General features: G+C 50.0%; 1 protein-coding gene and 1 long non-coding RNA gene across 2 annotated transcripts in view; one reads left to right on the top strand and one right to left on the bottom strand.

Annotated features, from left to right (window-relative positions):
- Positions 1-3,774, top strand: part of LOC123479304 (uncharacterized) — a 57,704-nt gene extending 53,930 nt beyond the window's left edge. The window contains exons 3-4 of the long non-coding RNA XR_006654881.3: positions 1,019-1,289; positions 3,518-3,774. This is a non-coding gene — a long non-coding RNA (uncharacterized lncRNA). The remainder of the gene's footprint in view (positions 1-1,018; positions 1,290-3,517) is intronic.
- The window catches only part of PLCG2 (phospholipase C gamma 2), a 151,179-nt gene that overhangs the window by 35,842 nt on the left and 88,074 nt on the right, over positions 1-27,263 (bottom strand). Inside the window, exons 18-30 of the mRNA XM_053916242.1 lie at positions 26,860-27,060; positions 25,796-25,915; positions 20,802-20,982; positions 19,230-19,301; positions 15,849-15,958; positions 12,658-12,754; positions 11,296-11,362; positions 9,338-9,495; positions 5,338-5,440; positions 3,768-3,977; positions 2,117-2,262; positions 1,161-1,275; positions 56-223 (exon numbers count right to left, since the gene is read on the bottom strand). Of these exons, the coding sequence (XP_053772217.1) occupies positions 56-223; positions 1,161-1,275; positions 2,117-2,262; positions 3,768-3,977; positions 5,338-5,440; positions 9,338-9,495; positions 11,296-11,362; positions 12,658-12,754; positions 15,849-15,958; positions 19,230-19,301; positions 20,802-20,982; positions 25,796-25,915; positions 26,860-27,060 (1,748 nt within the window). The remainder of the gene's footprint in view (positions 1-55; positions 224-1,160; positions 1,276-2,116; positions 2,263-3,767; positions 3,978-5,337; positions 5,441-9,337; positions 9,496-11,295; positions 11,363-12,657; positions 12,755-15,848; positions 15,959-19,229; positions 19,302-20,801; positions 20,983-25,795; positions 25,916-26,859; positions 27,061-27,263) is intronic.

Here is a 27,263-nt window from a genome sequence, read left to right as displayed (position 1 = left end):
TAGACCAAAGAACAGTGGTAGCCCAAACTGAACATCTTAATTAAAAGCCGCTTACCTGATTTGATTCCTTTAATGGGGTACGTAGCATGAGCGAGAAAGTTGGGGTCACTGAACATATCTTCCTCATACACCACAAAGCGCAGAAACGCGAGGTTTGGATCATAAATTTCAAATGTCACCTTCTCCTGTGTTGGAGCCCAAACAGGGCTTAGGCCATTGTCATCTGGAAGGTGATCAAGGCTTATCAGAGGCCCCATTCGTCCTGCGCCCTCCTGGAAAAACCATCTCTACATTCATCAGCTTTGAATCTCCTTAGCAACCATGTAAATATGCATCTATGCCAAGATCTGAGAAAATATGAATAATCTTTTCCCCAGTGGCAATGCTGGTAAAGCTGCTGTCACAGGCCTGAATAAGGCAGGGGAGGGCCCCCTACCCCTTTATACAGCTCCCACTTCAACTTCCTGGGGCATGGAAGGGACGGGAGGCAGTGCTGGAGCAGGAAGAGGTGGGCTTGGAGGAGGTAAGAGGGAGGGGGGTGGGTTAGGGCATCTGAAGAGGTAGAGCCAGGGTGGGTTCTATAGTTGTCAGGGGACAGCCAGCCTCATAGAGCAAGGCAGGCAGTCAACCTGCCACCCTCCACAAACGCCAGTTTCACTGGTCAGCATGTGAGTTGTCCTTGGGCCGGCCGCCTTTCACCAGGGGCTGTGACCCAGGCCGCAAAGGGCCCCCAGTTCACAGTTTCTTCCTGGCTTAAAATGGAAGAACACATGTTTGTCTAGGCCTCCTTGCCCTCTGTGGGAAAAGATCACCCAGGTTAGGCTGCAGTGTTGGGGTCAGATAGTCACCTCCTCTCTGTGTCTCTGCTTCTTAAGCTTGGACGACGGAGGTAAAGCAGGTGGGGCTGTTGCACAGACAGCCAGAGCCTTGCTGGCCTGAGTTATAGGCAGAATCACAGGACGATGGTTGGGTACAAGTCCAACCATTTAATCACATGGTCCTTTGTTTCCCCTCCCAGAGCTGAACTGTAGTGAGCAAGAGGGATGAAGGAAAAGACCTGGACAACCAAAGTGCGTTACAGAATCCCCAGGGAAGGGCATCCCCAACATGGGCCACAACCCACTTGAAGTATAAGAGAAGGAAGGACCCATGCAACTTACTCACAACCGTCGTCTTAAACTTGTTGTTGTCATATTCAGCGCCACATATTTCCACCTCCACAAAGGGACATGCAATGCTCCGTCCAGGCTTGGGAAGATGGCGAGCCCCGAGAACCTAGGACACCAAGAGTGAGTTCTGGAATTCTCCCAGGTCCGTTGTGGGAGGAGCTAACAAGTTCTACAGGGGTGGTCTAACAGAGAGCTCATTTTGGGTTCTAGCATCAGACTATGAGTTCAAAGCCAGCCTCAATTTCTTTACTGGAGAAGTCCTAACAACCTTTTGAAGTGCATATCACCACTGTTTCCCTCCCATGGATGAGGAAATGGGGGTGGATTCCCAGAGCTGTTCAGATGAGCCAGAATCAGAGCGCCCATACCATCAGAGTGAACAGGTGCACCCCATCAGAGTGAACAGGTGCGCCCCACCTGAACACAGAACACATCCGCCCATGCTCAGGTGGGCACCTACAGACACAGGGAGTTTAAACACTTGATTTCCCAGCTCCCAGGAAAGGATGAGGGAGTGTGTGATTTTCTTTTAAAGGCCCTTGGTTACAAATGCTTCATTTTTTTTTCTTAAATCTTATGAGAAATGCAGTTTATTTTTCTATCTTTCATATTTTCCCAAAGAGGAAAAAATAAAAATTCTCACAGAAGTACAACATATTCTCTGAAAGTTGAGTGAATTTTGAAAAGCTTTTACCCTTGAAACTGGACATTGTGGGGACAAATGTGCCCTCCATGGAGACCAAGTGGCTGTTCTCCCACATGCTTTCTTTCCTTCTTTTCCTGGCCAGAAACCATCCTCACTGGGACCCAGGAGAAACCCCCCCGAACCCTAAAGCCATGCCTGGGTGGTGATGGTTTAAACCAGACAACAGGCATCACTAGGCACAGGGCCGGGCCTCCCAGTGCCGCCCTGGCTCCCTGGGTGAAGAAGGAGAGTGGGGCCTTACCTTGACCGTCAAGGTCATCTGAATCTTCCTCTGGGACTCGGGTGGCATGGGGTCGTACTTATCTGTCCTCATGCTCTCGGGCTGTAGGACGTAGCCGGTCCTCCCATTGAGTGAGAACAAGGCCTGATTCATCTGCATGTACTTGTCTGGGGAGGAAAGGGCACTGCTGCGGTAAGTCCGGTAAGTCCGGCAGGAAAGGCTGGCCTCTGGGGCCGCGGGGCCGGCGGGCCAGGGTTTACACAAGTGATTATTCCCAAAAATAATATGAGCCGGTTGTTAAAATAGACACCTAATCTCAAAGAAAATATGGGCTTTTTAAAAATCCACCAAAACCCCATATTACTGGAAGGAAAACATGGACTTTTTAAAACATCTCAGATGAGGGAACACCTTTCCAAGTATGACACCAAATCCAGAGCCATCAAAAAAAATAAAATGATTATTATAAACCACTCAAAGCTAAAAATGTCTACATGAAAAAAAAAATTCCATAAAAGTTAAGACACACTGTGGAAAGAAAAATCCTTTTAACTCAAACGACAGATAAACAAATACATCTAAAGTTAACCCACTGAGAGAGCTGTGCTGTAAGTCCGTGCACCCCCTTAGAAGAGCTGGGTCAGAAAAGAAAAGGCAAGTGCTTCCTTAAACACGTGAGAAACTGGTTCATGTGACTCAAGATAAGGGCAGCACCCATAAGGGCAGCTCTAATGACAGTGTGATGGCAACTTATCCTATCAGATGGGCAAAGATTGATCAAACTAAGACTAAGCTCGTGAAGTTAGGCTGGAAGGGAGTATTCGAATGCTTCGCCAGTTTGCATTCCCACCCACAATCTCTACGGGAGCACGTGGCCGAGGGTCTCAGCTCAGGTACCCCTGGACACAGGTGTTCAGTGGTTGTCCTCAGGGCACTTGATCAAAATGCTAGTGCTGTTTAACCCTACACATCTGAGAATTGTCTCACAGATGCTGTTACAGAAGACAGTGCCATCTGGAATAGCAAAGGATGGGAACTAACCTAAGTATGCCTCAGCAGGGGGCTGGTTGAATAAACAATGGTTCTAATCATTGGAATCCTGTGCAGGCATAAAAGCAATAGAAAGGACATAACTGATGAACAGATCCCCAAAAGAGACTGAAATAACAACAAAAGTGCAAAACACTGTGATTTATGCTACTGTTTATGTGAAAAGGATTTCACGTGTTGGTTTTGCTCAGCACATGAATATCTCTGAAGGAGAGTCTGAGCATGAAGCCCTCAAAGACAGATGCACCAGGAGGGAAGGCGAGTGCAGAAGGAAGCCACTGAACACCTTGATCCAGCTGTGCCTGAAGCTCATACAACTCATATACTTTTTAATTACATGAGCTAATGAACTTCCTTTCTTTCTTAATCCAGACTAACTCAGTGTCTGTCACTTGCCATCACAGCACCTGCGGAATACAAGTGCCCACTGTCAGATGTGCCCATCAGTCCCCTTAGTCACTCTATTCAACTGACGGGCCTCACACTAGCATGCGGTTGAACCAGTTCCTAAGACAAATCACAGGTACTGGGACAGCATGTTCCGCCAGAGGCCCCAGAAGACTGTGCCTGGAACGACACTACCATCATCTCAGATTTACTGGCCACAAGCTGTCCCCCTTACCCGCAGTCTGAAAATTGAGTGCCACCATTTGGGAGCCACACAGCCAGAGACGGAAGGGATCGTAGTTGGAGGAATCCACCCTCTGTCCCTTCGGGTAAACGCGGGTCAGAGCCTTCTGATTGTACTTCAGGAGATCGATGGGTTTCTGCCTGACGACGCTGTCAGCCTTCGTCTCCACAAAGGAACGGATTTCTCGGAAGTCGGGATTTTCTGAACAAAGAGACAGTCGCCATTTACTGTGTGTCTCGTGCATTTTATGAATGAAGTGGAGGCTTATAAAACGAAACCAGGAAGCTCTCTGACGAGACATGCACGTGGTCCTGATGCCACTGCCATAATTGGGACTGCTGTGGCTCCTGCCCTTCAGGGATCCTAGCTCTTAAAAGGGATCCCAGTGTTCCCACAGCCTTTTCATCTAGGATTATTGTAACTTTTTTGTTGTTTAAAATTACCAGCAGCCTCGCACAAGAAACACAAAAGTGGTACAATTATAGAAAGGGGGAGGGTCAGGGAATGGCCTCAGGGATCAGCAGGTAGGAGGAGAGTCGATTCTCACCTCTTAGGAATGGCTTCCTCATCAGAGATGCTATAGGTTCAGATGAGTGAACCAAGCCTCTTGGCGGAGGGAGAACTGACTGCCTGCAGGAAAGGCTGTGATAGAGGAGGGGGAGAATAAATGGGAGGAGAAGGAGGGGAACATGCAAACAATTCTTTGCTTGGGTGAAGCTTTGCTCCTTCACGTCCAGCTGTGGTGGGGCAGCCCATAAACCTGCAAAGTGGAGGTGCCCGAGAACAGCCTCCTAGTGACCGTTAATTCTGGGGTTTAGTACTGTTTCTCTGGTTCTTGGTCCTAGAATCACATGTTATTAGATCAAAGATAGGATCTGCTCCAACAGTTCAAAGAAAGGAGGAAGGAAATGTGAATGGGATAATCCTAAGGTCAAAGAACTGGCTGCTTTGGAGAATTTGTCGTAAGAGTCATTTTTGAATCCTTCTGTGCTGGATAATTGCCTTATATGGCAAAAGGAGCTTTACAGATATGATTAAATTAAGGAGCTTGCCATTGGGAGATTATCTGGGCCCTAAATGTTACCACAGACCCTTTTAATAGGGAGTATTTTGACTACACAGAAGAGAAGGACATGTGACCAAGAGGCAGATTGGAATGATGCAGCCACAAGCCAAGGAATGTTGGCAGCCACCAGAATCCGGAAGGAGTGACTGAAGTCTGTCCACAGCTTGATTTCAGCCTAGAGATACCGATTCCAGACTTCTGGCCTCCAGGACGGAGAGAGAGTAAAAATATGTTGTTTTCAGCCACCAAGTTTGCAGTAATTTGTTATAGTAGCAGTAGGAAACTACCCCGCCCTCTGAGAGGGTTTTTCTCCTTATATGCCAGAAGGGCCTGTGTAACTAGCACCCTGGCTCTGAGCAAAAATTCAAGGGGAAGCTCCGCCTAGAGCAGTTAAGAATGAGCAGGAACCACACTCGCTGCGCCCTGTGACAATGCCATACTCAGAGGAACAAGAGTTTTCACCACGTGCGGAGGCAGAGTCACGGGAGACAGTACCTAAGTTGTCTTTGGTCTTGCTGGTTGGTTTGCAGTACACGACCAGGTCCGAGAGCTCGATGGCGATCGACTGGTTCTTCTCCCAGTACTTCATGTTGTTCTCCTGTTTGGGCCAACTGTCTTTAGTGTTGGCCCTCGAGCCAGCACCCAAGGAATCCCATCCCCCAACCCACCTGGCATGCTTTTCTCCCCTCTGACTGCCATCTCTCCTCTGGGCCCTCCTGCATGCTCAGATCTTTAATATAGTTGAATGTCTTCCTTTCCCCTGTCCCTCCTCTCTTTCCTTCCTCTTCCTGTCGAAAATTGTTTCCCCCCAGGATTGTGATCTGTCACCACACCACTCTCCTTAACCCTCTGCTCTCGGCTTGCTGGCCTATGAACCCCTGTTCCAGTTCATCCAATTCTAGTTCTCCAAGCCCATGACCTCATGTCCTCCTGGGCTCTGCAGAACACAGCATCCTTGTCATAAATTGCTGACCTGGGCACCCCTCCTCTCTGAGGCTGAGGCAATGTGCACAGTACCCGCCTGCCTCTGATTTCTCTAAAATGCCCCAGAGCTCACATCTCAGGTCCCCAGAACCACAGCAATGACCTCCCAGCTCCTCACCCTACAGTCCCCATCCTCCCTCCTCTGCTGTTCCATCAGACCCCTCCTCCTCCTCCTGGACCCTTCCCAGATCATGCCTTCTCCAGGAAGCCTTCCTGGATAAGTCCAGCCAAACTTGGAAAAGGATATTGCTTCCCTCAAACCTTTGAGAGTGTTCACTATTTCACCCAGGCCTGGCCTTACTTGGCCTCAAACTGTACTGCACTGATGTCATTAATCACTATAGCCCAGACCTTGTTTCCTCACTGAGACATGTCCCTTTGGAGCAAGCCCCGCGGGTATCAAGTGTTCAAGTGATGGGGAGAAAGAGGGGCTACAGAACACAGTGGTAATGACAGTGAGGACTGGAGTCGGAGATATGGGCTTGAAAGCCAACCCTGCTACTTATTAGCTGGGTCAGCTGCTCCTTCAGGTTATAGGCTCTCTCTCTGCACCTCAGTTTCCTCAACTGTTAAGCAAGGCTAACACGAGTACCCCACTCCTAGAGAATTAAACAAGGAGGCCTTGGCACCCCGCCAGGCATGTGGCAAACAACAGGTAGGGTCACTCAGGTTGCTCCAGAAATGTCCCCCAGGCAAGGATGGAAAAAGTCCACTCTAAACAGGCAGGTGTTGGCACCCAATTTCTTCTGGAAGAATGCCTTCACCCATGAGTGCTCACATAAATGCTGGGGCTGCGGTGGACCTTAGCAATCAACCACCAGCAAAGGAGCCTTTTATATGAGCCCCAACAGCGACCACATCACCAGATTTGAGTGTGACCAGAAGCCTCCAAAATTTGCTCCAGTAGCTAGCTCATCTACACACACACACCTAAGTGTCACCAGCCCTTCCCACACTTTCTAAATGCAAGCCACAGCGCTGAGGCCAGAGGGGGGTGTAGTGGATGGGATGGACCCGGAGTGAGAGGCAAAGAAGAGTCAGCCGCAAAGTCAACAGGAAAATGCTGTCAGGGAAACAGAAGCCTTATTTTTGGGCTTCGGGTGTTTTCTCCTAGACCTTGTGTCAACTCGGCTTGGTGGTTTCACCATGGGGTTGTTTGGAAACAGGAAACACAGCAACAACACAGTTCAGCTCTAATGACAAAAGGATTGCTTTCAATGCAGGGGGAGGGGGAGCCACACCTATGGTGAATTATGGAACTCTGGCCTCACAAAGCACAGAGTTTGGACATCATTTTTTTTTTTTAAACCTTAGCAGAAGACATTATCAGTTTAAGATGAAGTATCAGTTGCTTCCTCAAAATCTTGTAACAGTTACTCTCCGGGCTGGCAGATTTTGCCTGTCGGGCCATCTCAGAATATGAAGTCGCAGCACATTTCCTTGGTCAGGCTTTGGAAGCTCACTCCAGGAAGCAGACGCATCTTAGTGACTGGTCTTGCCCCAGGCACTAAAGCAGACCAGAGGTCGTGCAGAATCACAGGGCCCTGAGCATGTTTGCAGGGACGGGCGCCACTGTGAGGCCTCAGCCAGGCGCCCCCAGCAGTAAGCGGAGAGCTCCCCAATGCATGCTGCTCTCCCAGAGGCAGGATGGGGCCTCCTTCCTCAGTCCCCCACCAGCTCTTCTTACAGCTGGTTGGGCCCCCGGCAACACTCCGTCAATTCTGCTGATTCCTGTTTTTTAACCCTTCATAGACAATAAGACTTTACAATTTTTTTCTACTGAAATCTTAGCAGATGTAAAAACCAACTAAAGAGGAATGTAGATCAAAGCAGCCTTGAACAGCGAGGCTTAACTTCAGAAACCTTCATGCAGGCGAGGAGAGGAAGGGGCACAGAACCTTCGAGTGAAGTCACATTTTTCTCCATGAGAAGTGGAGGGCCAGGATGCAGCTGGCAGAGCATCATCACCACGTCGGTACAGCTCTGCACCCGACACTCAGCCCCCTCAGGAAAGGCTTGGGTGCCTGAGACTAAAGTCTCCAGAGAACAGTTGCTAAGGGCTTTCTCACTATCGCTTTTCTCCATCCTCATCTTTAGTGCCCAGAATCGCAATTAGGGGGTTCACATGCTGGCAAATGGCGCCATACAGCTCATGATGACAGCTATTCAATCCGCTAAGTGAACACACGTGTGTGAGATAGAGGGAAATGAACTTCCAAATGAGCCTTGGGACAGTGGTGCACCCCAGTGTCTGGGAGCTGTAATACATTGAAGGCACAGGGGTAAATGAGATGCCCCCACCAGGAAAAGCGAGAAGAAAGAAACTCGAGGGCCACAGCTCATTGTGAGTGACTGGTGATGTGTGACAAGCCTTGGGAAGAATGAGGACCCAGGTGTGAGGCCTCTGACTAGATCATGGGATGGGAAAGACGACGGGCCCCACCAGGGAGGGTACTCAGGCCACCAGCTCTCTATAAAGTCTTCTAAAAATGAGGACTCCACTCCAGGGTGCCGAAGGGCTGAGTCACAGTGACCAGAGACTGGCCAAGCTGTGAGGTCCCCCAGGGGGAGGGAGAGACTAGGCTGCTGGTGCCTGGCCTTCCAAGACCACTGAAGGAAGAGGACCCATCGAGGGGCCCAAGAGGTCCTGGGAAAACTTTAAAGTCAGTCCTTTGGGTCAAGACCTATCTTAAGAAACAAGTGGGCACACAGAGAACCCCAAAACTTTCTTCCCAGTTCTATGGCCACAAAAAAGAGCAGAGCACCTCACACTCCCCATGCCCTCCTGGTGTGACAACAACGTGACGGTTAAATGCCATCACGAACTGCACCCTCGCTGAATGCCAGGGGCCACGCCTAGCACTTTTCACGCTGCATCCTCCCGTCCCCCTTTCAGTTAGGGGGACGGCTCCTCGTGTGGCAGACAAGGAAACTGAGGCCCAGAGATGTCTGGTTACTTGCCCCGGGTGCATCCCTTCCAGGAGGCAAACCAAACCTCCTCTTCTTACCCAGAACCTGACCCTTCTCGAAACGCTTGCAGCCCAACACGAATGCACCACTCAGGAAACCCTGCGAAGTTCATGCCCATCAAGAGTGGAAGTTCCTGCATAAGCACACAAACTTCGGGAGGCAGATGTCAGTACAGTTTACCCAGGGCCCACTGCAGGCCCAGGGAGGCCAGCCCAGTGCCTGCCTTTCCGGCCTGCCTTGAATAATTCTTAGAGACAAGAAAATACTCACAATAAGAAAGGCGAAACCTTCTTGTTAACATCAAGAGTACCTGCACGTACTCTAGGCCTTCTGAATCTTCCCAGGGGGACCTCCAACATCCCTTTCCTCTATCAAAATGATGGATGCTACCCTACTGTCTGAACCCACCCCATCGCGACTCTGAATTCTGTGTGGCCCCTGGGCCTGCTCCTCCTGCTGCCCAAACCACCTACATCTCTGCAGAGTGCCAGGGGCCTAAGAATACCAGGCCCACCTGAGCCCAGGTGAACAGAGGGCCTACCTTGGTGTCAATCTTCCAGGTGATCTGCCGGATGCTCTGAAACCATTCAAAGAGCTCTTCCACCCTGTCTGTGGCAAACTCCACCGGAGGGTCCCCCTGCTTCTTGGGCTCCAGGATAAAGACGAAAGGCTTCTGGTTTTTCCCCTGTGGGGCTTTCACTTTGGGGAGAGAACACCACAAGTCCTGATCAGCCTGTCAGAAAGCCACGAAGACCAGACTTCACGGTGCCTGAACCCTCTGTCATGGGCCCAGCGGTCAGTGCTGACTGGGACATCTGCTTCACATCAGGCAGTGTCTGGACTCCTAACACACGTTAGTGGTTAAGGTACGCAGCAACCTGAGCTGTGTTCTCCAAAAAGGTATGCCCACAGACCGACCCCTGGTGCCTATGAACGTGACTTTAGTTGCAACCAGGGTCTTTGCAGATGTACCTAAGGATCCAGGATGAGACCATCTGTGGAGTCAGGGTGGACCTTACCCCTAAGAACTAGTGCCCTTATCAAGAAAGAAGAGCGAAATCTGAGACACAGACACAGCGAAGATGGCCATTAAAGACATAGGCAGAGATTGGAGTGACACAGCCACAAGCCAAGGGACACCAAGGACAGACCACCAGTAGGAAGGAGACATGGAATAGATTCTCTCTGTAGAGAAAGTGTTTTCTAGGTAAGAAAATTAAGGCTATGGGAGGAGAAATAACCTGCCGAGTAAGATTATTCACTAACATCCTGAGCTCCTATGTGCCAGGCAATATTCTAAGCAGATTACACGCACTATATCTTATTTAACCCTTATCACAACCTTTTGGGGTGCTTTCTTGTCATACCCATTTTACAGGAGAGGACACAGAGACTTGTTGAGGGAACGTGACACATGCAAGGTCACATAACTAGTAATGGCGAAGCTGAAGCCTGAATCAGACCTGACTCCAAGCTTCCTGCTTGTCGCCACGCAGCCATGTACCTGTGCCCTGTAAACGCGGTGCAGGAGACACTACACAGGGCAACACGAGTGAGTCCCAGATCGTCCGTTAACTTGCCTGGGAACCTCAGGAAGGGCTTGTGGGCACTCACAGGCCTGGTTTTCTCATCTGATAACTGGAACCAGGAGTCCCTCTCTTACCTACCCTATTAGATTGTTATCGAGAAAAAAAACAAACAGACAATAAAGGGAGAAAGCAAAGTGCTGACGCTAGAAGCAGAAATTTCCCGGCACTGTTGTTATCTGAGGCCTTGGACCACGCTCAGGCCTCCCCAGCAAAGGCCTTGGAGGGAACAGGCCCAGGCTGATGAACTAGTGGACTGCTTGGAGCTGTGGAAATGCAGGCTGCCCCGAGAAGAACGCTGCGTGGGCTTCTCGCTCAGCTTGTTCTCCTCATTGCCTTCAGTCCCTCCCAATGGAAGCTGCTATGTCCCCACTTAAAGCCGGCATGGTCAGGGCTCAGGAAGCCCCTGCAATTCACATCCCCTGCACCGCTGTGTGTACCTGTGTGCTTGCACCAGACTCCAAGGCGGGCAGGCCAGGTTTCCTGATGCCCAGCTGAGCAACCAGGAAGTGGAGGTTCAGAGAGAAGTGACAGGAACAGGGTCTCATAGCAACCGAGAGGCAGAGCTGGGCTCAAAACCAGACACTCCCAACTCCATGCTCCGCCGCAGCTGGGCCAAGAGCCCAGCCCCTCTTAGAAAAGCATGGGAAACCCAGGCAGAATCCTGAAATGATGATGACATTGGGAATAACAACATCTAACACTCGTCTAGCACTTACTCTGCACAAGACTCAGCGTTAGCACTTTGCAGATATGAATAGCAGACCTAACACTGCAATCAGCAACCAGCCTGGCCCGATACTCAACTTCAGGGAGAGCTGCCTCCCTGCTGAGGGTGGTTCTGAGGCCAGAGCCGCGGTGGGGGTGGGGGGACTTGGATGGGAATCCAGGCTAAGGCTGTGTGTGAACGTACCAACATTATAGGCATTGAGATCCAGTATTCCTCTGCAAAGAGACCCTAAGGGATTGTCTTCAATAATCTGTGAAGAAATAAGACATAACTCATGTTAGTTTTAACAGGTATAATCATAAAAGACAACCAGTTTCCAAAGCACACCGTTTAGCAGAGACACTGCCGGTGGAACTGTTTAAAATGCATTTTCATTACAGGATACGTCCAGGGGGAGAGAGCTAAATAATGAAGCCTGTGACTGACAGGGACCGAGCAGTGAGCAGGTGCTGACAGGTTTGGCATTTCATTTTCCAACCCATAAAAATGGGCCTTGTGAATTCTAGAACTGGTTTTGGAGCATTTCCATGGATCTGGTTTCAAAAACATCCCAGGCCCTTTTTTCTGACATTACAAGATGGGACTATCTGGCCTCCTAAAGTCCAGCTCGAGAGCCTTCTGTGACTCTCCAAGTCCTGTGGAAGCAACATCCACACCCTGTGATCGGACTTTCGGGCTTTCTGGGAGCCCTGCTCAGCCTTCCAGCTCTACCTCCCAGGGCCCAGGTGAAACAGGGAGCACACTGGTGTGAGGAATGCATATGCCCACTGCATTCCTCCACCAGGCTAATGCTGTGTGGGTAGGGGCACATGGACCAACACAGTAAGGGTATAATTCCTCTGCCTCGGGCTGAGCACACTGAACACAGTCACGTTCCCACCACATCTTTGCTTGGGCTGTATCTCCCACCTAGAATTCCCTCCTGTCAGTCTTGCTGTTGATCTCTAACTTGTCTTTTAAGGCTCAAATGCCCCTTCCTCTATGCAGCCTTCTCAGATTGCCCCAACTCCCTTAGAAAATTCCTTGGGCTCAAACAGGACCTTAAAGTCCTCCATACAAAGAGTTTGTCCCTGGTGCAGTGCTGTCACACTGAAAGTGGCTGCTCTTTGAGCCTTCTGGGCAAGAGAACACAGGGAACAGAAACCAGGTTTGCAATGCCACCAGGAAGGCCTCAACTCACCTTGCACTTTGGCCTGCTTGCTTATTCACACCAAGCATGTTCCAAATGTCGGGCTGGCTAAACTAAATGTGTTTCATTTGCAAGCTACTTTAAGCAAAGGACAAATTCTCCGTTTGGCCATTTTCACTCTAGAGAGACTTCTCCTGCATATGCAAAGCCTTCCAGCCTAGCACAACCTGATTAAAACACGGTCAGTAACATGTGACTTTCACCCATGACAGCTCAGGGGACCTTCCTGCTTTCCACGTCACTCTGTTTCAGGGCTCCACAGGGACCACACGGCAGTGCGGTGTATACCCGCTGAGATGGCTCAGTGGATTACCCGAAGGAGCGGCAGGTCCCTCCCTGCAACGATGGAGACTCACCTGCTTCTCCAGATCCTCCACATCAACCGATGAAATGTCCTCAACGTAATTGGACGGGAAGTACTGCTGGATTTTGGTTCCATAGTCTCCTTTCCACCTAGGTAACAACAGAGGGCATCATGGGCCTCGCCGGCCAGTGTTAACAGTCCATTACTGCTCCTTAGATCCCAGCTGCAGGCGGGGGAAAGGCGGCGAGTGACCGAGAGGCCACAGGAGGTGCTGAGATATGGAGCACTCCAAAGGGCTCCGCTGCTTTTCTTTATCAGCAACGAGCACGACTGGGAGGAAACCCTCTTGCCTTTTGGTCAAAGACACCACAAGTCAAAAGTTTCAGTGCTTCACGTGGACTTCACAGGCCACAGGAGACAAGCTCTACTCTAGAGCAGGGAGCACCGTGAGTTAAAGACAAGGGTGAGAAAGAAGGTTCTGGAGCCAAAGAGCCTGGAATCAAATTCCAGCTCCATGACCAACTACGAGGGTGCTCTGTGCCATCCGTAAATTGGGGGTAATCCCAGTGCCTCCCTCAGAGGACTTATTGGGACTGCATGGGTTAACACATGCTGAGAGCTTTAAATAGCACCTAGTACACAGTACACACTCAACAGTGCTCTTGTTGTTCAGCTAAAACACCACCCCAACCTCCTTCCCACCCCTGTAGCAGCACCGATACATTCAGCATGGGACATAACCGAGCTACCTACATGTCCTGACTCAACTAAACTGTGGCATTTCCAAGATCCTTGCCCCACGTCCAGTGCCTGGACGTGCAGGGCTCCTCCCTCCAACACCCTCGTGGGCCACCTTCTGCAGCCAGGAGCACTTTCCGGAATGCATCTCTGACCACACCACACTGATGGCTCCTGAGCCCATCAGAATCAGGTCCAGACTCTTCAGCCTGGCGATCAGAGCCCACATGGTCTGACCCCAGGGGCTCTTGGACCTCCCTCGACTCCTGACTCTCCATGACTCAAACTTGACATTCTTTCCAAACAACCTGTCACCCCTGACTTGTGCCCCTGCTATGCTGCCTAGCTTCCACGCCTTGGTCTGTGCCCTTCATATCCAGCTTGCTCCTACTAACCATTTAAGGTTCAGCTCAGGTTTGCCTCTTCCAGGGAGCCTTGCCTGACTGCCTCCTAGGCTGACTGCTCTTCTGTGCTCCTATGGCATCTGTCCCCACATATGTCAGAGCAGTCCACCGCTTATATTTCTCTCACCCACCCGCTTCCCCCACTATGTGAAACCTTCCTCAGTCTCAATCAAAGCTGTACCAGGGGTGGTGGGAAACATTCCACTGTTTATCGACCTAAATGAGCAGAGTAAGGGCCAACTGTGCCACAGCCTCGTACACAGGCTCACCAGTTGTACACCATTTTCACCTTTGTTTCTCCAGGTCCGTCTCAGGCAAAAGCTGGCTGTATTCAGGGGGACTGTTTGCCCAGCACTGAGTGATTTGTGCCTGCTGTCCAGGTATAATTATTAACAATAACATTCTCTTCACTCTCAAATACATCCCAGGATGCACAAAAATTATTTGCCCCCCTCAGCTGTACTGCAACCGGTTTGGGAAGATGCACCAAAAGGGGATCTGACACAGGCACCCCACTAGATGGCACAATTGTCACTGGAGAGGAGGAGAAAGGGGGGAACCCCAGCTGGGTGGTTTGCCCACAGTGTCTCAGCAAAGGCCCTCAGGCCAGGCTCTTAGTTTTTCTCAAGACAACAGCCTTGGGAATGTGTGGACTTCTGTACCAGAGGAGCGGAAAGGCTGCTGCCCACATACATATGGGTGTGAACTGCAGTGATCACCTGGGCCCCACCCACAACTCCCTATGCCAGTCATCCTCACAGACAGAAATGAGACCTCAACAGAGGCAGGGTGCAAAGGCCCAGTGAGGGGGCACTGGGGCCTGGGGGAGACCTGGATCCTGGCCGTGCCACTCAGCAGGAGGGACCTTGGAAAGTCAAACCTCTGTCTTGCAGGGAGGCAGGTGGACAACACTGTGGTTGGCAATCTGGGGCTGGGATCTTGCAAGGAGGACCTCTAGGTTCCCGCGGGGAGGCCAGATGGGGGCTTCAAGCCCAGGCTCCTACAGATAGCTCTGCTGTTGCCTGTTTTTGACTCTGGGAAATCCAGGTAAGAATTGGGTTGGAGAGAAGGTTCTCCAAACTAAAAAACTTTGAAAACCTCTGGACCCCATACATGAGTTAGGTTAGGAGTGTGGGCTCTGGAGTCAGAAGGCCTGGCTTCAAATCTCAGCTTGCTATGTGGCCCTGGACATGTTACTAGACTTCTCCGTGCCAGTTTACTTGTCTGTAAAATGCAGGTACTGACAGAACCAACCTTATAGGGTCATTGTGTGGATTAAATGAGTTATTTCAAATGAAGTGTTTAAAACAGAGCTTGTCACATGGAGGCACTCAATTTGAGCTGCTATTCAGATTTCTAGGTCAGGTTCAGCTATTTTGTAGGAAGGAGAGATCCTGATCTTGTGAGGTGCTTGAATCCATGCCGGTGCTTAAGGCCATGAACAAATCCTCACAGCACAAAACTCCCTACCCTGGAGCCTGTGGCTCGGCAGTGAGTTTTTTTTTCCCACGTGAGAAGAGGGAAGAGCTAATAAACCCTAGCACACCAGGTACCTTTGGCTTAAAATGCGCCCTCTTCAGCCCAGGATGGGACCATTACATAGGGCACAGGACTAAGCCATTGCATAAGAATTTGAATTTAAAATAATGCACAGGCTTATGTAACGGGAAGATCCTGTGCATTTTAATAGCTGTGCAAGTTTGGAAAGCCTCATTCACCACATCTGTAAAATGTGGACAATCACAGTCATAACTCCACAGGGTTGTAATGAGGATTCGGTTAGATGATGTACGAAAGGAAACAGCATAGTACCTGGCATACAGTAAGACCTCGATAAACAGCTGCTATTACAATTAAAGTAACATATAGTATGATGGGATATGAGGTTAACTTATGTGATATAATATGATAATAATTGTTATTATTGCTTACCCACTCTTCTGAATAGAGCACGCATGCATCAAGCCACTTCCCAGAGAAGGTAGAACAGGTCAAAGACAGCTCAGAACGCAGATAAGAGGGGTCAGAGCTCAGCCAGCACTTGTGTCTCACTACCAAAAAGTGACCAGTCAAGTTCATCCAGCAAGCAGCTCAGCCTTACCAGCCCCCAGGCTCCTTGGAGACGTTGTGAATGAGGGCGCCACGGTAGAAGCTCAGCTCATCACTCTGCTTGGCTTTGTAGTCATACAGAGCTTTCACAGTTCTCTGAGGCTTTCGGGGGGAAAACAGAAAAGAAAAGGTCAGGCCCCTGACATGAGTAGAGGGAAGCGTCTGTATTCACTGGCGCATTTGGTTCTTCTCCTTAGGGAGCAGAGGCTTCAGTCCAGGGTTACAGCGCCATCTGCTGGCACAGCACAAGCATTGCGGAGGCTCCACAGTCTCGAAACCACCAGGGAGTACAGATGGTGACTGGCCTGGTCAGAGCCAAGGGCACCCAAAGTCGCTCAACTTCCTCAACAAAAAAAGGATATGCCTTTGAGATTAAATCACAACCAGCACTTCTGAAGTCCTCAGTGTCCGCGCTCAACATTCCTCCCAGAAGTTCAAACTCAATACCATTCCTGGCCATCCTGGGCCTCACCACTATTTGCCTAGGCTAAGGGTCCCCTAACTAGGCTCCTGCAGGACACTGACATTCCGCAGGAGTAACTGAGGAACTCCATGAAATTCATCAAAAGGTGATCGTTGCACTGGGAGAAACAAGCCAGAACTTACTCAGAATAAAACTTGTCATCAGTGAAATCTGTTTTAATGCCTGCTTGGCAAGCATAAATCCATGGCAAAATGAATAACGCATGCAGCAAGCAAATATTAATGCGAAAACCTCTGAAACTGTCAGACCTGTTTAGATCAGCAACTTCCCCTCCCCCCACCCAAGGGAAGGGGAATGGGTTTTACAAGGAATCCAGTAGAACTGCTCCTTAGAGCCGAGACTCTGGAGTCAAACATGTGGGCTCAAGTTACTGCTCTGGTCCTTACTTCTACACATAACCCTGAGGCTCTCTCAGCCTCAGTTTCCCCATCTGGGAAATGGAAATTAAAACTTTACATGCTTCACAGGGTTGTTAAATAGATGATGCATGTAATGACAAAAATGACAACATCTAACCTTTATTCAGGCTTGCTATAGCCAAAACCAATGCTCTAGGCCATTTATCTATGGTATCTCCTTTAATCCTCCCAAAACCCCTAACTGGTAGGCAAGCAGCATTATTATGCCCATTTTACAGATGAGGAAACTGAGGTACGAAGAGATGAAGTATATCCATGCCCAAGGTCAACCACCTGGCAGGTGACTGACTGCAAAGATGAATCAATTAACATAAGTCACTGCCATAGCTCATGGATCTTCCTTAAGGAGCAATCTAATCTGGGATCTGCAAGTTCCACGGGAACTTGGACCAGAGGCTAACCAGGCCTCCTGCCCTTGTCTCCTCCACTGCAAACAGAGCCTGCTCTGCCTGTGCATCTTGTTCCAAGGGTGGACGTGAGATTCACAGCCACATCTTCCCCGCGGAACTCCACAGGTCACTGCCAGCCTCCAAGAAAGACACAGCCAGTGGCAGAAGTGGGGGTGCCACACAATGGCTTCCACAAGGAGCAATTCTCCAGCCTGACAGGTGGTCCTTCGTGAACTGCCCAGAAACAAGCCATCCATCAGATGACCAAGCAGGCATGCAACAGTGCAAAGTGGCTAAGAGCACACACCTCACAGCCAGGCTGCCTGGGTCCAAATTCTAGCTCCACACCTTTCTAGCTATGTGACCTTGACTTCAGTGTGCCTCAACCTCCTCATCTGTATAATGGGCACAAAAAATAGTATGCACTGTATGGGGCTGTTGTGAGAATTAATAAGCTGTCAAGTGCTTAGAACAATGCTTGATGTGCGATCATTAATATGTTACCTATTATTATTGGCCTCGTCATTCCAGTTCTAAGATCTCATCTAAAGGAAATACTGAAAAAGATGCCCAGAGCCTCTCGCGTGAAGTCCATTTTAGGGTTAACCAGCAAAGCAAAGACCAGAAATGACTCACATGGCTGCTGATGGGGACACAGCTAAACTGGCACAGCCACCCAGAATATTGTGCAGCACTGAAAACATTTCTTTTTAAAGTTAAAATTCCAAGCCATGTATTTCATCTAAATTCCTTGGCTTCCCAGGCTACACAAAACAGTCATTAAGAGGATTAGCAATGGAGAAGCCCACACGTGGCCAAGTGGCAAGTGACACAGCGAATAAAACCGACAGACGCAGGTGGTGAGGACTGTAACACGCAAACGCAGGCCAGCGGAGGCAGACCACCCAACAAAAACGCAGGTGGCTACTGCGCTAGGATCCTGAGACAAGGCTGATTATTTTTCCTGTTTTCAAAATGTTTTCTCTATTATTATATCATTTTTCAATCATAATAACAGTAATAATTTCACTTTGAGGCAGTCCCCTCAGCTGAGCAACCTGCAATCAAGTTCAGCGTGCAGTCATGTTTTGCTTGCCTCATGCAGTAGAGGCAGATGTTTCTCTACAACTTCATTTAGTTGCCAGGATTTGAAAATGTGGAGGTTGCAAATAAGACACGTAAATTACTGGCCTATCCTGAGAAGTCAGAAGGCCCAGCCTGCTCTCTGGACCGCTCATGAGGAGTGGCTGCCCTTGAGGTGGGCGGCGTGTTCCCCAGGCTACCATGGTCCCCACCATCCCCCCCATCGGGCTGACATGAGGCCATGCCATTCTCGTAACCAAAGCATTTGTCACCTCTAATAAAAGCTTTTGCTATCAAGCTATGTCCCCTAACACATTTTGCACACAGCTCCACTTGCCAACAATTGTTCAAGACTTTGTTTCTTGCTGAAAGGGATTTGCATTGGCCAAGGATTATAAATTTAAAAAGTAATAAATGTGTCTCTGGCTTTCTACAGAGCCCGCCAGCGGGGCCCCTTCCTGATCAAGAACTTTACACTAACTGTGTGCCAGATCGGCCCTCAAACAGAAAATGTGCATCACTCTCCCTCCGCAGGCTCAAACCACATCTGAGATGAAACCAGAATGAAGGGCTCAGAGTAAAATCCAACCCACCGCATGAAATTACACCACAGGCGGGGTGGGAATGTGAGATAGTGTTCACACCGTGAGGAGGTCAGTGAACCAGGCGGAATTTATAACCACCACCAACTTGTCAGGGAGCAAGAAACATTTGAAAAACTTTTAATTAGAAGCCATGTGGCCCAAAGGTGATTCATCAAACCTCAGAATTTTAGCAAGGCACGGTCACGTTAGGAAGAATTCTATTAACCTCTTCCATGACATGGAATGTCATGTTGTCAATCATCATTTCCTCTTTAAAAAAAAAAAAAAGAAAAAAAGAAAATATTTTTTGGCCAAGTTTCCCAAAATGTCCTCTCGCCCTGTTACAGTTGGGGTGTGGACTCCATGTCAATCCAGCACCCAGGAAGTAGTGTGAATTAAAGGTCCAGACTGTACCATAGAAGGACTGATCTCACTGGGATCCACATACATTCTGCTGACGTCATACAGGGAGTTTATGTCTCTTTCCTGAAAAAAAACAAAGAAAAATAAATGGAAGCGTCCATGCTCCTGTGACAGCCCCTACACAGTACAAGGATTCCAGCTGCCCTTGGGGTTTCCTGCCCTCCGGTGGAAGAGATGAAACCTCACAGTTTATTCATGTCTTGTGGGGAGAGACAGTAAGAAGCTATAAAGAAGTTCCCCCAAATTTGGAAACTTTACTCCAAAATGAGAAAGGCCCTATCCTGGCCTACTATGTGCAAGGCACTTTGCCCGTTGTTAAGACACAAGCCCTGAGTGTGCTGGAGCGGCCGTATGTCTCTTCCTGACCCACAATCAGGGCCGGTGCCTTGAAACTGGCCACCAGGAAGTATTTACACCGCGGAAATTGGCCAAGGTCACAAACCAGGGCTTCGTTCCGCAGAGAACTGGTTAAACATTCACTGCACACACTGAAAAGCCACCCTACCCTCCCTCTGCCTCTCTTTCACTAGGCTCTGGCCACACCAGCCAACTCTCTGTCCCTCAGAGTCACCTCAGGGCTTGCATGGCAGCTGCTCCCCCAGCCAGAACCTGCTTCCGTCACAGCAACCGTGGCCAATTCACTCCCTCTTCTAGGTTTCTGCTCACAGTCCAATCCTCAGCAGGAGGCCTTCACTGACCTCCCCGACCCCAATCTACCGTAACACCCACCCCTATGGCACCATCCTGTTTGATTTTCTCCCTTGTAATTCACACTGTCTGACAACATCCTAATTATGTGACTGTTTGTTATCCAGCTCCCCTGACTAGAACCCAGATTTCCCGGGGCAGCCTTGTTCCACCTCACTCTAGGGCAGTTCCTGGCACAGGGTAGGTGCACAATAAATCTCTTACTAATAAGTTAATAAACGCACCCGATCAGGACTGAGATAAGGTAATCAGATCAGGTCTCCTTCCTGTTCAGGACCCTCCAATGGCTCGAAATAGAAGCCAGTGTCTGACAATGGCCCTCCACCATGCAGGCCCCAGGAAACCCCATTCTTACTAAGTTCTGCTCCCACCCCGGCTCACTCAGTTCCAGCCACACTGGCTTCTGCCCTGCACCTCCAGGCACGTCCTCACCTCAGGACCTCTGCACTTGCTGTCCTTCCTCCACACAGCTGTACGGCTCACTCCTTCACCCCGCCGCTGTCTGCTCAAAAGTCTCCTCAGTGAGCTCTGCCCAGACCCCCTTGGAGAACCACGTCTGCATCACCCTGAATACACCTATCCCCCTCCCGTTTGTTTTACTTCATAGCACCTGCCACTACCTTGCAGTGCTCTGTATACTTTTAAATTTTTCTCATTTATTATCTGTCTCCCCCACACTAAACTCCAAGCAGCGTGAGGGCAGGGTCTTTGTCCACTGTTCTCGACTCTGTACTCCCAGGACTAGAGCAGCATCAGACACGTGGTAAGTGCTCAGGAAAGGTTTGCTGAGTATACAGATGAATCACAACCCCAGTTGAGACATTCCACCGAACAGCGTGGGAGTCGACCACCTACCATACTGTAGCGCTCCAGGAGATCGGGAGTCACGGGGTAGCGCAGCTTCATCTTTCGGTACAGCGCATGCTTCTTGTAGTAACTGACGAGCTCCACCAGACTCTCGAAGTAGGCGGAGGTCCCCAGCACGAAGTGCCGGCCGTCCCGGTTGATGCGACAGTGCTTCACCTTGCCCTTGGCCCTGGAGGGGGAAGACCACAGGGGGCTGACACCCTGAGATCCTGGCAGCCCTGGACAACTGCTAAATATAACTGCTATATAATTCCCACCTCTCAGAAACAACCTAGTTATCCATCCTTACGGGACCAGATAATAAATAGGGTGCAACATGTCCGTGGAATACGATGATGTGGGTCTTTTCAAAACAGATACGGAAGAGTCTGTACCTCGGAAGAAATGCTGCTGAGTGACTCAACAGCTAACTCCTCTCGCCCTTCCTCTCCTCCCCAGCTACAGGACTTGACTTTGGGAACACCAGATCAGGGCTGGCAAACTGCGACCCACAGGCCAAGTCCTCCCCACCCCTGTTTTTGTAAGTAAAGCTTTATTGAAACATGACCACATTCATTGTTTACATATTGCCCGTGGCTGCGTTCACTCTATAATGGCAGAGTGGAATAGTTGCAACGGAGACCATCCGGCCTGAAAGGCTTAAAATACTTATTTTCTAGTCCTTTACAGAAAGTGTTTGCCAGTCTCTACTCTAGAACTCTGGGACTTCATGCCTAAATCCTTAAATCTTATCTAAAAATGTCCCAACTAGTCAACAATGGCATTTCCCCCCAAAACAAAGTGTCTTTTTTGTTTAATCCTCACCCAAGGATATGTTTTATTGATTTTAGAGGGGCAGGGAGAGTGAGAGAGGGAGAAAAAGAGAGACAGGGAGAAATACGGACGTGGGAAAGAAACAGTGCTTGGCTGCCTTCCCTACGCACGCCGACTAGGGATTGAAACCACAGCCCGGACCAGGAACTGACCCCCATCCCTTCGGTGTACAGGACAACACTCCAACCAACTGAGCCACCCGGCCAGGGCAAGGAAGCCAGTCTTTTATTTCGTCACCCGTCTGAAGCAGGAGGCAGAAAAAAATCCACAAGAAAACAGACTCCTCAGTCTTACTAGCTTTTCCCAGCAGGAACAGAAACGTTTGGGAAGAGAAGTTTTGACCTGAACTTTACAGCTAAGAGCATCTTTTTATTAAAAACTGTCTCACAACAGTTCCTATGGGCAAACTACTCATCTTTTTAAAAATGTGGCACCTTAGAGACATTTTTTTTATGGTTTTAAATAAAACACACTTCCTCTTTAAGCCATCTCTTCAAAAAGCCCTGTTAAAAAATGCTACAAGACTTCTGTTTCAATAGCTTATTTGCTGTGATATTTTTATAATTTTTAAAGAAATACTGCTGAACAGAAAAACAAGTTGCAGAATAAAACCATAGTATGATCCCATTTGTATATTTAAAAATAAACACACTGCCCACGCACAAATGGCACTATACATTTTCCATAGTATATAACATACGTGTGTAAGTTTGTTTTTCTAGATGGAGACGCTGGTTAGAAAGCTGTGCTTTCCACCAGGACAAGGATTGAGATAAACAGGACCACAAGGGGCATTAGCCTTCAATGCAGCGTCTCAATTTTTTATAAGGAGACTATACTTAGACAATTAAAAATTAATTTTAAAGCTCTTTATAAAAGCCCCCCAGGGCAGGGAGGCTGCAGGATGGTAAGAGCCAGGTCAGGTTCTGGTTTCTGCTCTGAGCCTGCTTCCTCACCGTGGTGCCGGGGAGCCGCAGCACCTGTCTCCTGGGCAGGGCTAGGACTACTGTCTGTCAGGTGGCCCGGGGTAAGCCCTGTGCAATGTGTCCTGCACCCTGGGGGCACTTAATAAATGAAGGGTTAGGAGAACAAAACAAGGTCAAGCCAAAATGAGCTTCCCCGGGCAAGGGGAGGAGACGGGAGTGGGGCTACAGCATGAGCTGGGGTTTCAGGCATGTGTGTTGCTACAAGGCAGCGGTCACCACGTCCTGAGGTCTCAGCTTCCCCATGAAACGCCTGGTCCAACCAAGGGATGCCTCTGCCCTTCACACCCAGAGGACCATTTCACCTCTTCCCAAGGGTCTGAAAGCTCATGCTTCTCCTCTGCTGTGGAAATGCACCCAGAGGTCCAGTGCAGGCTCCCAAGGATCAGAACCCCGCCCGGCCCAGGAGAGGCACCCCACAAACATATGTACGGGGAGGAAAAGGGCCCCAGACTTGTGTCCTCCTCTGCCCAGAGCACATGCCCCTCCCCATCCCCCAGAACCCCTACTCCCTATCGCCCTGCCTGACCTGTCTCGGTGGCCCTTGTCACACAACAGTGCAGCAGTCTGTTTGCGTGGCTGCCCTCCCAGAGGCAACAAGGGACAGCAACACCACCCACACCCTGACCAAGTGAGTTTGAAAAAGTATGTGTGTCCAGGACAGGAGGAGGTCTTATTTTTTTTTTAATCCTTACCCAAAGATATGATCTTATTTAAAAAATGTATTGATCTTAGAGGGAGAGGAAGGGAGAGAGAGCAAAAAGGAAAACATTACTGTGAGAGAGAAACCCTGCCCTGATCGGTTGCCTCCTGTATATGTCCCAACTGGGGATCAAACCCAAAACCTAGGTACATGCCCTGACCGGGGATCGAACTGACAACTTTCTGGTGTACAGGATGACACTCCAACCAATTGAGCCACTCAGCTGGGGGAGGAGGAGGTCCTTTTTGACTGTTATGATGACTGAGGGCCCCCGACAGGCACGCAGCAGGTGAAAGCCAGACAGACAGTGACCATCTCACACAATGCAAACAGCCTTCCCCGCCCCTCCTCTTCGAGATGCACCTGCTGGACCAAGCCTTCCTGATGGAGAGACTCACTCAGCCTGCACTTCCTGACCGCCTGCTGTCTCCCAGCACATGCGAGCCAGGAGGAAACTGGTTAATGGCAAGGAACACTTGAGAGTAAGATGACATCTCTCATCCCCACCGACCGCTGGCCTTGTGAGAGCAGGAGCGGGCTTTGTCATTCCTGTATTTCTGGAGCCCCACCCAGGGACTAGCACATAGTAGGTGCTCACTGAACATTTACTGATACCTTAAATTAAAAACTCGGGCTTTTAGGGTGCCTCTGGTCTCATGGGGATGACAGACGTGCAGGCGGGATGGTGGACATACATAAATCAGGCACCAATCTTCACCTACATGGTTCCAGGGAACTGACCCTGACCCCATGGCCAGCTGAAGGTGCCAATCAGCATCATGGCACCCAGCTCAAGCAGGGGCCAGTGGGGGTGTGTGACAGGACCCGTCCTTTCTGTTGAACCCTGTCCTGACCCCCCAGGTAAAGCCACCTGCAAATGAAGCCACAGAGAGGGGCAGCATGGCACACAGCCAGCCTCCTGAGGACTTTCAGGTGAGGCCTGCACCCAGGCCTGTCAGAACCTCTCAGCAGGTAGCCAGCAGATCCCACCTATCTTGGTCGGTTGAGCCACTGAGTTTGGTGTATGTCAGTCGCACCCAACAGCATCCTGACTGCGAAGGCTACAACGTGAACCTCAGCACCCAGCGTGGTGGCTGGTGCAGCAGATGCCCCTTCAAGCCAGCCCAATCCCCATCCAGGCAGAGGAGGCACCCCTACAAGCTTTGGGGAAAAGGGCAAAGGGCAAGGCCAATGCCAAGATGGCCAGGGTCTCCCTGCTAGCAGCACAATACACAAAAGAGCCATGCTGGCCAGCGCCAGCACATAGTAGGTCCTCAGTAAATGGCAGTGATAATGACAATCACCCCCCACCCCTGACCCACCACTATACACACACACACACACACAAAGGCAATTCAGAGATAACTGACTGCAGAAAGGAAAGCCTGGTAGAGGAACCCAGGGGGCAGCCAGAGCAATAGGACTGGAAGGAACAGGGGTGGCCCGGGCACACCAGGGCCCCCACTGTCAGCTGGTAGCCTCCATCACTGTGCAAGAACATGGGCCCACAGTTACCACCTCCTCCCATATTTCATAAGAAGCAATTTGAATTTTCAAGTGAAATTTCTCAGTTTTTAACATCTCCATGCAGGCTGCGCAAAATAGCCATTTTGACCCAATTTGAAGGCCGCTTGCTTGAGACCTCACAGTGAAGAGCACAGGCTTTGGAGGGGAGCAGGCCCAAGTCAGAAATTCAGCTACACAGTGTGGCTCCAGACAGCTCACTCTACCTCTCTGAGCCTCCATGTCCTTACTTGTAATAACCAAATCTACCCCTCACCAGCTACAGTGAAGGGCTCAACCAGATGAAGTCTCAAAGGCAGCCCAGTGTCTGGGACATTAGTTAGGAACCTGCATATACAGTAGCCAGTCTTCTATTAGCATCACCAAGAATCCCCTGGGGCTGGAAGGACAGAGGGACAGCATGACGAAGCGGGTCTGGACTCTACCTCCAATGCCGCCATTGGTGGGGACTGAAGGAGTCCAGTGTCATGGAGCAAATTAAAATAGAGAACACAGTCCTAGGGATGGTTGGTCTACACAGCCTTCTCACTGGCAGTGCCGGGTGGCAAGTAAAGCTGGGAGGAAATCAGATCTGTAACATCACTCCTCTGCGCTGCCAGAGATGCCTGGGTTTGAATCCCAGCCCCACTACTTACTGGCTGCATGTTTCAGCAAGTTACTCAACCTCTCTGTGCCTCAGTTTCTTCCTCTGAAAAATAACGATCACGATCACAGATCGTTAAGAATATAGGCCAGTGCCCAGCACACTGAAAACACATATTAATGTAGGCTGTTGTCAGTATTGTTGCTGCCATTATTGTTGGCCCTCTAAGGAGAGAACACTGAGCTGAACCTCCACCTGCAGTTCTCCCTCTGTTCTCCACGCCTGACCTTCCTGAGCCTCCTCGGGAGAGCACACAGCAGGGGAGAGCACACAGCAGGCTCCCCCCGCCCCCCCACCCTGCACCGTCCTTGCTTACCTGAAGGTAATGGCGTAGGAGTCGCTGCCTTCCCGCTTCCGGATGAGGAAGGCGCCGTCCCGGGGAACTCTCATCAGCATGTCCTCCGCTTCTCCACGGCTCAGCCCGTCATAGTACCACCTGCAGCACGGGGCCGGGAACAGCCAGGTGAAGGGCCGCCCACAGAGGAGGACACAACGCACTTGAGGGTGCCTAAAGGCCCCAGAAACCACCATGGAAACCTGTGGGCCTCCCGTCCAAAACGCCTCTGAAGAGCACATTTGTGAAAAGACCACCAAGGTATAGCTTGGTTGAAATGTTCATCTAGTGCGCCTGTTTGAAGCATAAGAGAATAAATCAACCAATCTTTACTACCCCCCACCCCCGCCCACCTCTGAATTGCCAGTACCAGGGTGGGCACAGAGAATGGGAGGCAGAGACCACAGCGAATAGCATTGTAGACGGGGGTTTTTGTTTGTTTGTTTCGTTGGTCCTTGCTTACTTATAAAGAAGTGAAATAGCAAATTTTAAAAGGCAATCTGTATGAATATAGACAAGAGAAATGAAAAATAAAGTTGCTCTAATTTATGCAGCTGTCTCAGAAATGTGTACTTAAACAGCTTCCTGCTTAATAATTCTTGTATTTTTCTTTGTCTCCAGAATTGGTTCACCCTTTGCAAGGCATTACTGATATTCACTTTACCAGGTAAAAAATGAAGGGAAACCTTTATCATTTTTTTCTTGTTCGCTGTCAGGACAAACAGGAACGATCTTTGACAAATAGAAAAACATCACTGGGCAAAAATTAATCCGAAATTATTTTGGACCAGGGGTTTGGCCCTTGGTTTGGACCAAGATGAAGTAGAAAAAAGGAAGGGAGAAGAAAGAAATGGGGCAAAAGTAAGGGTGTTTGGAAAGGAATTTGGAAACTCTGGCCACCCTGGGAACTTTAAGGGGCCCCAGAGGAACTTGGGCCCCAGCACACCCACAAGGCAGGCTTTTCTGATTGACGACCTCAATCGGCCAGGGTGTCAGCACCAGCTAAACCCGTGGATATGCTGCCCCAAGAGCTTGGGCTCACGTACGGTTTTGACTCGTGGGGGTTGGGGTTGGGCACAGGGTCAGTGAGCCGAAGCTCGAACTCGGCGCAGCGCAGGTGCGTCCCGCGGTAGTACTGGATGAGGGCGTAGATGCTGGGGAACATGAGGTTGTCAGTCAGGTAATACTTCATGACCCCATCCTCCATGGTGGAGCGGATCCGGCAGTGCTGGACCCGGCCTGACCGCCTGTGGGCAGAGGGACAACATCAGTGCTCAGGCCAGGCCAGCTGGCCTTCCTACGCCTGCGCATCAGGGAACACAGGTTGGGGCCAGAAGTGCAGCCAGGGGTCCTGAGAGGGGGACACTAGGTGTGGCCACACAGGACTCCCTCTGCTCCTAGAACAGACCCCAGGCTTTAACACAGGCTGCTGGTCCTTTTCTGGATTCCA

This window comes from Desmodus rotundus, chromosome 12, assembly GCF_022682495.2.
Source record: "Desmodus rotundus isolate HL8 chromosome 12, HLdesRot8A.1, whole genome shotgun sequence".
Lineage (NCBI taxonomy): Eukaryota > Metazoa > Chordata > Mammalia > Chiroptera > Phyllostomidae > Desmodus > Desmodus rotundus.
The sequence above is the reverse complement of the archived record's forward strand: the minus strand, read 5'-3'. Positions and strand labels throughout refer to the sequence as shown.